The sequence below is a fragment of the Capsicum annuum genome, chromosome 7 (genome assembly GCF_002878395.1).
Source record: "Capsicum annuum cultivar UCD-10X-F1 chromosome 7, UCD10Xv1.1, whole genome shotgun sequence".
Lineage (NCBI taxonomy): Eukaryota > Viridiplantae > Streptophyta > Magnoliopsida > Solanales > Solanaceae > Capsicum > Capsicum annuum.
In genome coordinates this window covers 218,076,408-218,086,761 of record NC_061117.1, presented here as the reverse complement: position 1 = coordinate 218,086,761, position 10,354 = coordinate 218,076,408, and the positions used below count along the sequence as shown (strand labels likewise).

The following is a 10,354-nucleotide window of genomic DNA, read 5'->3' as shown; positions in this document are numbered from 1 at the left end:
ATCTAAATGTGATATTATCAAACTTAACAAATCCAACGCCTAATTTACAACAAACAAACATCAATCAATCAATACGAACAAATCACATTAATTTTTCTATCCGTTTCCAATTCTCACCCCGATTTTGTTAACTAATTATCGATTTCAATTATCCACAAGATATCGTTTTCATTCAAATTGCACCGTTCGAGATCAATCATTCAACACGAACAAATATCGCAACAAATCAACCCAAAAAATCACAAACACAGTCACATGAAATTTAAGAAAAATAGAGTTAGAAATTGGACCTTTCGGGATCACAGTGTTGTTCGATTAAATAAGATGAACCAACGGGCCAAGAACCGGGAAAACCTCAACTCAAGCAATCTCAACCTCGAACGACGCCAATCGAACAATCCTCAATACGAACCCCAAAACCACCAAATAACGAGATGAGTCAACCACGGAAACCCCCTAAGCAATCTGATTTGACCGCAGTTTTCTTGAAGAAGACGAATCCCGAAAATAATACACATAAAAATCCAAGCGGAATACCAACACATATACGATTCGAAATGAATTTCGGGAAAGATTTATTTCTGGTGACGTCGTTTTCCGATTTCTTTTCGCCGGAACAGCGATAAATCGTCACTGGGCGTCTCCCGATGGCTGACCGGATGAAATTCCGATGGATTTTAGATACGGTGTTCTGGCAAGATTTTGTCAGAACGAATAGAAATAGATAGGTTTTGGGGATTTTCTAGTGTGGGTTTGATCGGAGCAGTCGAAGAGACGGCTGTGGTTGCCTAGCCGGAGCTCCAGCGAGGTCAGGTCATTGGAACGGAGCTCTCCGCGCCATTTCTCTCAATCGCCGACCCCTCTCCTCGCTCAAACTTCTCTCAATTTCTCTCAACTTCACTGCGTGTGTGCGTGACGTATGTTCTTCGGTTATGATGAGTGACGATGGAGGATTCTGTGAGAGTGTCGTGAGGAAGAAAGAAGAAGAGAATGGACTGCTCTTTTTTTTTGTTAATGGTGATTTTTCGTGACCAAGAAGAAACCGATGGTCAGTGGAGAAGAAGCCTTTTTCATTTTTTCTGATTCATTCCCTGTATATGACGAAAATGGAGCTTTTCTCTGTCAAGAAGATGAATTCCCTTTTCTTTTTTAGTGTTCTCGTGTATCTCCTGCTTTCTAGATCTGTGTGTGGTGAATTACTATGTCGAGTGAATTGTAAGAGTGGGTTGGGGTAGTGGGTACACGTGGATAGGGGTAAGGGGTAGGGTGTGGGATGGTGAGGTGGGGTAGAGTTTGTTAGGATAAGACAAAATTAGTTAGGGGATTGTTATTTTTGTCATTTGTGGAGGGATTATCACACGGGTGAGGGTACACGATAGGATAACATAAAATGGGTAAAAGTGAATAAAATTGAACTTTAAGAGGACAAAATCACGTGTCTACAGTTACAAATGTCTCAGTATACATTCCTCTCAAATGACTAGCATCAACAACTACGACTGGTCTACAATGATCAAATCCCTTAATGAATGCATGTAGAGTGATAAATACATATAAGAACTTATTTTCAGCTGTCTTCTTCATTGTTATATGTGACTCCAGATAGGTAGCATTCAGTACATACAACTATGATGACAGTTTACCATTAGATGCTGATGGCTTACCCCTCAACTCTTCTAGTGCTCTTTCCATGGCCCTCTAATATAGAGTGTATGTCAATTCCATATCAAAATCTTCCTTCATGTCATTTTTTATTTTCGTCGCACTGTATTTTCGTTTGTGGTTTTTGAATTTCTGTTTAACCATACCACCTATCAACATACTAGTAGCATGCACCTTTGGCTAGATATTGTCCTTCGCCGAAAAATTATGTTGAGGTCTGAATTCTCTTATTCTACACATTCCAGTTTCTCTTATGCCTGATGTACGCATTAAAAACTTGCAGTTTCTTGATTTACAAAACAATGTATAACTGCATCCAACATAATTTTATACATTCAAAATACATATTCAAATTAATATTAAACAAGAACAGAGCGATATAGAATGTACGTATGTTTTCTTACTTGACCTTTTACTTCGCGTTTGAAACTTCTCCCTAATTGAGTAGTCCTTCATGACTAACATTACAAATTTTTTTGTTAAGTAAACCTGGTCTTCCTCAACATGCTTGTGATGTGGGTCTGAGATAATCACCTTAACAGTATCCATTTCAAATACATCTAATGCTTGTGTATCTTCAGAAACCACCAAAGCTCCTTCATTTATTGTATTTATCACTGTTTGTAAATTGTCAGAGTTGGTAATTCTTTCAGCAACACATATAGATGAACTTACCACATTGCTCCCTACAACTTTCTCCAAAATGCTTACATATAAAAGAAGACAATTCATGTCTTGTATCAACTTTTTCTGAAAAATAAACACCTTTAAACTCATATCATTATGTATTTCTATCTGCCCTGCATTACCAGTGATTTGATATTCCACTAGAATACGTTTGCTGGTTAAATCCACACTTAAGTGAGATGCCAAAACATCGTGCAACTCAATGAATGTTGTTGATGTGCTCAACAGTATAGCATCAGTGACATATTCTTCAAAAATTTTTCCGTACGTCCATCGACCAGAGTGCTTCACAAAGACTGGTATGCTTCCCATGTCTACTTGATTTAACCAAAAATGCAATCAAAGTTACACAACCAACATCTCCATTCAAAATATACATTTAAACAAAATTTGTTTAAAGTAAAATACAAACACAACAAAAGTTTTCAACCAAATACAGAAACTACTGAATCTAATAGAAGTTAAATATGTATAAAATATATTTTTATATATACAGTTATACTCTCAAATTCCGACAAGCAAAACAAAGATACATATGCAGTTTTAACATTAAGCATATGAAAAATATATATGCAATGTTAACATTAAACATAACAAAAATACATTTGGAACATACCTAATTTATATTTTGTATGTGTCAACACAAACTACAAACTACTGAATCGAACGAAAGTAAAACATGTATAAAATATATTTTCACATATACAGTTACACACTCAAATCCCTACAAGCAAAACAAAAATACACATGCACCGTGCACATTAATCATATCAAAAATACATATGCAATGTTAACATTAAACATGACAAAAATACATCTGGAACATACCTAATTTGAATTTTGATATGTGTCAATACAATTTCATCACATTCAACAGTTGAATTCGATCATTCATTGATCTAGGATTTCAGAAAATAGTTGAATAAAATTCAAATCGAAATTCGTATAAATTATGTTCATAATCGATTATACAATAAAGTTAACATATTCGAGTCGAATACTGAAATTTTAATACCTGAAACAACTTCTAAATTTAAATTTTGCAACAAATAGTTGAATTCAGTATTCTTTTTGTTATGTATGTTGAATCTACTCCTGCATTGCTTATAACTCGAATTTCGTTTATAAATTTTTCATAAAAAATTTAACTTCGACAACAAAAAACTAGATAGGAGCATCATAATGGTAGAAACAAAAAATTTAAACGAAAAACATTAATGATTACATACCTTAGACTACAGCAATGTTGAATTTGCAACTGATAATTGAATTCGAACAAATTTAACTGAAGAATCTTCAATTGAATTTGATTTAAACAAATTAATGCTTCGTTTCAAAACTGTTGCTGATTTCGAAGAAGATACTGTCGAATTAGAAGAAATTGCTCAGAAAAACAAACAACAGATTTTGAATTTGTTTTTTTTCCTGATGAACTCATTAATGGAGAAAACCGAAATTTGAAATTTGTTTGTTGTTGTTAAGCTATAACAGAAATCACGTCTTTGAAGTTGTTTTAATGGAAAAGGAATCTACAAATTTAATTAATTGGTAATTATACCATATTTATCTCAACCAATTTCAGTTATTTAAGGGCAGTAAAAATATTTGTATATGTATTTTTATAGCAATATTTTTAAAAAATACAAAATACAAGTTGCTACAAAATGTAATTATGAAACTGTTGCTATAAAACTAATAATTAGGGCCTTAAGTATGCTATTTGTGAATTTTGCCCAACTAATATTTATAGTCATGGGCTATTTATTACATATATGACTGGCCGCTTAAGGCCCACATGCCCATGCAGGTGATGACTTGCTGGCAAAGATGGAGCACCTGCTGGCGCAGGTGAGGACCTGCGGGCGCCGGTCACTCCAGAATGCCTTCGAGCTCTTTTTAACCCTCCAACGACCTCTCCAATGACCCTCAATCCTTCTTGTATGAATTGAGCACTCCAAAACACTCCTTAAATGATATCAAAATGGCTTGAAACATATCTAACTTCATCAAAAATCATTGGAGTGTTTGTGGTTTTCGGTCTTACTTCCTTGTTAAAGTCTTGAGATGAATTTGACTTCTGGCTCCAATCTATCATCCACACATAGCGTTTGAGTTCTTGGAAGCTTGAAAAAGATCCTCCAAATATATCTTTACCTTCTTGAGATGATCGTGACTTGAATCACTTTCTGTCAGTCTTGAATTATAATCCTTGAAACATCAAACTGATTTGGCTTGTATTAGCGGGTGAGGGCCTTGATCCAAGGTCAGGTGCTGTCGCAATCCACCTAGTTGTACAAATATTACATATCTAATTACATGGAGTTCTCAAACTTCAAGATTCTACCAAAAATAACAAACTAAAAACATTACCAGAACTAAAATAGGAAAAAAAAAACTAGCCACATGTGGCACATAACGATAACATTATCCTAACAATCCTAGCTAGTTTAGTAGCTACAGTTTCGAGATTCTCAATCGCTCTTTAGTCAACTTCCACCGCCACCATCACCATCACCACCTCCACCATCGCCACCACCATCATCACCACCAATCGCTATGCTAGTCAGCGTTGCTGACATGGCAGCAACGCCAGCCACGTGGGCAGCACCACCACCATTCGTGCCATTGCTGTTATAATCCCCTCCTCCAGTTCCACTAGAATCATAAGTTTGACCAGCTATCGACGCTCTATTTCTTCGCCTCGCATCGATCATCGCAGAACGCTGTTCACCATGCTTCCTCTTATTATTGTTGTTGCCTTTCTTATTACAAAAAGTGAAGAAAATAATAGATACAACAAACCCAAAAAGAAATAAGATGATTGCTATAACATACACCTCCATTATTGTTACATAAAAAACTTAGAATAGAAATGGAGGCTTTGGATTTTGGAAAGTCTTTGAACTTAATTTACGTGACATTTTACAGGAAAACCGTATGTGTGCATGTGAGTTCAATTAATTAAGTTTACGTTTTATCCAACTTGTGTTTGTTGACTTTTATGTGATATCATGAATTTTCTTTAGATGACAACTGGGCAACACCTCACTTTTTAAATTTGAATCTTTCATTAATTAATCAGGTTGTTTGATTAGAGTGTATATTATTCTTGATAGAATGTATAGCTAATTGGCACAAGTGCTTTAATCTAAATGAAAGTTGAAGGGATGTACCAATAATTGACATTGATCATTAAAAATAATAGTCTCAAACTACTTGTCGTTCTAAAAAAAATTCAAGGCACAATTAGTTAATTATTTCCGCATTTTATCATTATACATTTTTTTATTAATGAAAATGATACATACATATAGCAAACATTTACTAGAGAAATATTACAATTTAGATATAAACAAGGACAAATTAGTCAAATACCCCTCCTAATTAATACTCATGTACAGTTCTCTTTATTTTAAAGAGGTAAAATTGAAAGAATTAACATCTTTAATGTCTAGTTGTGTGATTATTTAGAACACCACTTATTTAGAAATAAAATGAAAAGCTAAAATATCACTTATTATTAATTGAGAAAGTATTTCTTATGGGGAGTGTAAAACAACAAAAACGCTTGATATTTTGAGACGGAGGGAGTAGCATTTAGGGTACCGTAGAGAGAAATCACTTGACAGTATCATTTGAATGAATGATTTTTAATATCAGGATATGCATGTATGTTACAAAAGGATAAAAATTGAATCCATAATCATAACCAGAAGAACATCAAAACAAATACAGTAGGAATTAAACTATTGTAATGGTTGTAAATAATTGGGTACTGTAATGAAAATCTCTCTCTCTTTTTGTGCTTTCACCTCCATGAACAAGAGTTCATTTTCTCTTTCAATAATACCCGAATGCCAAATCTACGTCGAGCAACCAATTTTTGCCTTTGTGACATAGGTCGCAATTGCTTTTACGTGCAGGTGGTTGTTTCAAGGATGCCTTAGGATGGCTGATAAAGACCCAACATATGCCCATCCACACACCTCAAAGCAGCAACCTACACGAACCATATATGTATATGATAGGTCACTCTCATAAACGTAAATGCTGAATGCAGCACAAAATTCTGAATCAATATGTAAATAACGAGCACAAAGCGTTGCCAGTCAACAAATAATAAACAAACCACATAGATATGAACCAATCCAAATAGTAACAATTACAGCTTCATAGCACGGGAAAGAAGATTAAAAGTTCACACTTTATGCTAGTTCACAGCAGAATTTGCAACCTCTTTTTCGGCTAAAAAGGCAAAAAGAAGAAAAAAAAAAAAATAGCAACTACGATAATTGATTGAGTATTCTATCATTTCTAGTAAAACAGGCATCCCCTATCTATGTGTCTTGTGCGCTTATTGGAGCCAAAAAGTTCAGATTGTTCAATAATAATGATACTAATTATTAAAAGCGATAACAAGAATAGGAACGCAACCTTATGATATTTTGATTACCTTTCCATGGATTTCATATTTGATGGGGCCATCCAACTCAGCACCTAAAGCCAATAGCTTGGTCACCGAATTGTTTATATCATCAACTGTAAAGGACAGGAGGGATGAGTATCCCTTCTGCACACCAATGTCACTGAAAAACTAAAGTTAGCAGCTAACCAGTTGTACGATATCAAATAACACACACAAAAAAACAAAGAAAAAAAAGCGAGTTGCTAACAGAAAAAAGTGGCCAATTGATACGACATAATTTTAATCAGCAAACAAAGACAGACAATTTTCATAGTAAAATGTGCCAGTTTGAGATGCAGACTAAAACCTGAAGCAACTGCATGCAACATTGTGAAGGCTACTGAATGAATTTGACAAAAGGAAAAAAAAAAAAGGATATTAAACTATGCTTACCACATATCCAAATGCAAACTAAGCAGAACTCTAAACTAAGCAAACGACATATCCAGGACTGTGAAGCTGGTGCAGTAAGAGTTGAGGTTTATCATACCTCAACCTTATCTTGACAAGTAGAAACTCTATCAAGCAGTAGATCATCCTTATATGCACTGAACTGGCCTTAGTACATATACTAGATGGCTCATAGTTGCACAAGAAGCACTAAAATGTTCTAAGACTTCAGCTCATATGGATGTGGTTAAAACTTAGATCTTCCTAAACTTTCGAAACACTCATACAGCTTAAGAATCTGATCCAAGATGTGTCTTCTGTCTGACAGCCCTCAAGTATACAGCTTAATATCAGATGCTCCTAAGGGAGCTTGCGTGAGCTGCTTTGCATCACTATCTACAACGCCTATAAACTTTATCCTGCCAGAGATGCACAATATGCAATTCCTCAACAGAACACCAGTATAAATTAGATTTGATAAAAGAATACCCCGGAAATCTACAATGCCTAGTCAAACATTGGTTTTTATTATTCAACCTCACAAACAAATTTCCTGCCAGAATGGTTCATATGTTATTCCTTGATATAAAATTATCATAGCGCATGTAACTCGCTATGATGTAAAAAGAGATTTTTCTAATCCAGTTTACTCTAATTAAAAGAAAAATTATTTCTTCTTAAAGTATATTAACCAAAGATCTAAATAGGCATGCCATTAGCAAAATTAGAAGCTAACAAGAGAAGGATCTCAACCGAATACCGATGAAATGAGAACATAGTCATAAATTGCTGAAATTCGAGAAATGAAAGGAGCTTCTAGAGGTTCCACATGGATTTCCCTGTTACTTCAGTGGAGAGCAGCCACCCACAGAAATAATACAATGTCCCAACCAACCTACTCATATGAAGTTTTGTTCCTCCTAGTTTGAAGAAGACGTACAGAAGCTCAGATTGAGAGGCAAAGTCAGTAACCATTTCATCTTTTACACCATAAGAAAGACTCTTGAGACATATGCTCTTTATTCCCACAAAAGGATCTACGATTTCTCTCAAGCCAAATTAAGAAAGACTCTTGAGACATATGCTCTTTATTCCCACAAAAGGATCTACGATTTCTCTCAAGCCAAATACTACAAAATATGCATATAACTGATCTCCAAAGCTGCCTTCAACTTTTTTTGATGAACTGTCCTTTTCACTTGAAGCCATGAGAGCTTTGACCAAAATTTAAAAATGTATGTTTTTTTCACTTTGTATGAGGAAAAATGCAACTTATAATTCTTGGAAACCACTCTTTCAATAGAACACACTAAATCAACGGAACCCAAAATGAAGACATAATCACATGTTTATCATCAATCAATTGCTTGTAAGGAGAGAAACACTAAAAGATCCTGACATTCTTAAAAGCCAACAACAACAACATACCCAGTGTAATCCCACAAGTGGGTCATGTGGAAGTTAGCGCGTACCCATACCTTACCTCCTCCTTGAACAGAAGGAGATATTGTTTCCAATAGACCCTCGGCTCCAAACAGATGAAAAATAATACAAAAATACAAAACTACACTTTTTTTTGGGATCGGTTTCAGTTTGTACGCACCTCGACTAATTCTACAGGAAACTCTTAAAAGCCACTCACTTCTAAATATAAACACATTAAACTACCCAGCACCAAAACCCAAATTCAGAACTTCAACAAATATTTCTGAACAATACATTTTAGATGGGTATTGAGGACAATTGACAAGGGAAACAAAATACATTCAATGAATAAAAATCTAAAAAAGGCACAATTGTTTAGATGATGATTCAAGAAATTTGCCAAGATAAAGCTAAGTACCTTGATGAATGCATGAGCGCAAGTTTGAGGGGCCCAGATTGGAGCTCAGCCCATCTTTGAGTACAAACATTAACAGAGAAATCCAAACCCTCTGAGTAAAATCTTGCTGCTTTTGGTACATCCTTGTGTAGCTGTAGTACCCATCTGAATGATGCCGCCATTTTCACCCCCAAAATAAGGCGTCGTTTCTGAATTAAGCTGCTCTATCGGGTCGGGTCGGGTCGGGTCGGGTCGGGTCGGATTGAATCGGAACGAACGGCTCGCCTGGTTCAATTATGGATCCGTCTGGCCATAAAGATAAAAAGAGATATTCACTTCAAAGTAGAGTTAGAAGTTGCATTTATCCATAATATTTTAAACATTAAATTAGGATATCTGCAATTATTTAATAATGCTGCAGGATGAGGACGGAAGGGGAAGACACTTTATCATGTTTAATCAAAAAAAAATTCTCAATTCCACTATCTTTCTAAAAATGGAAAACAGACAAATATACTCCAAACTTTCATAAATGATACATATATCTCCCATCATTAAAAAATGTATATATACTTTTACCATTAATAAAATAATATAAATGTAAACGCCTAGTTTTTGATCAAAATCTAATGTTTTACGTTATTTTAGTGTTTAATATATATATGTATTTTATTTTTTAGGTCTAACTTAGATATTTCAATTTTATCTTAATTTAACAAAGTTTGTTTTAAAAATTTTGAAAACTACAAAAATAGAGTCACATTTTAAAATAAGTTTTTATATTGTTGTTTATTTATTTATATATTTTAGGAAAAAGGAAATTTTTTAAATTATATTTGTTTTCTTCTTTTAACTTTTAATAAATAATCTAATGATTGTAGTATTATTTTAATCATATTTCTAAGATTAGTTATTAACTTATATTATATTTTATTAGTTTTTAATTATTTTTATTTTATTATTATTAATAATAATAATAAAAAGAAAAAAAAGAGACCTAAACTACCCAAACCACCTCACAATTCCCACTTCCACTTAACCTCTCCCACTTTTCCTCCACACAACCCATGACACACACACATGCACTTATATATAGAAAAACACACGCACTACATGAAAGGAGGGAGATTACGGAGGACATTGAACAACACAAGAGGAAACTAAGAAAAAAAAATGGGAGACGCTAGAGAGAAAAGAGAAGAAAACGAAGGAAAACAAGCACACAAGTTAAACTTCGAGTTTACCACTCACGGTTTCAAGTTCGTGGCTCCTAGAATCAGTAGATTATAATAATTTTGTCATTGTGAATCGATCTTCTCAAAGGTATA

General features: G+C 34.3%; 1 protein-coding gene across 1 annotated transcript; it reads right to left on the bottom strand.

The window, feature by feature from the left end:
- Nucleotides 1-5,983: 5,983 nt before the first annotated feature.
- On the bottom strand, nucleotides 5,984-9,506 carry LOC107878542. The gene is made up of 3 exons (XM_016725561.2): nucleotides 9,048-9,506; nucleotides 6,803-6,935; nucleotides 5,984-6,349 (listed from the first exon to the last, which is right to left on the bottom strand). The coding sequence occupies exons 1-3, from the start codon at nucleotides 9,206-9,208 to the stop codon at nucleotides 6,293-6,295; spliced, it is 351 nt and encodes a 116-aa protein (XP_016581047.1). The 5' UTR covers nucleotides 9,209-9,506; the 3' UTR covers nucleotides 5,984-6,292.
- Nucleotides 9,507-10,354: the final 848 nt, after the last annotated feature.

Coding starts and splice junctions, on each gene's coding strand:
- LOC107878542 (XM_016725561.2), bottom strand. CDS start 9,208: ATGGCGGCATCATTCAGATGGGTACTACAGCTACACAAGGATGTACCA. Junction 6,936..9,047: donor GCGCTCATGCATTCATCAAG/GTACTTAGCTTT, acceptor TTAGTTTTTCAG/TGACATTGGTGTGCAGAAGG. Junction 6,350..6,802: donor AATATGAAATCCATGGAAAG/GTAATCAAAATA, acceptor TGGTTCGTGTAG/GTTGCTGCTTTGAGGTGTGT.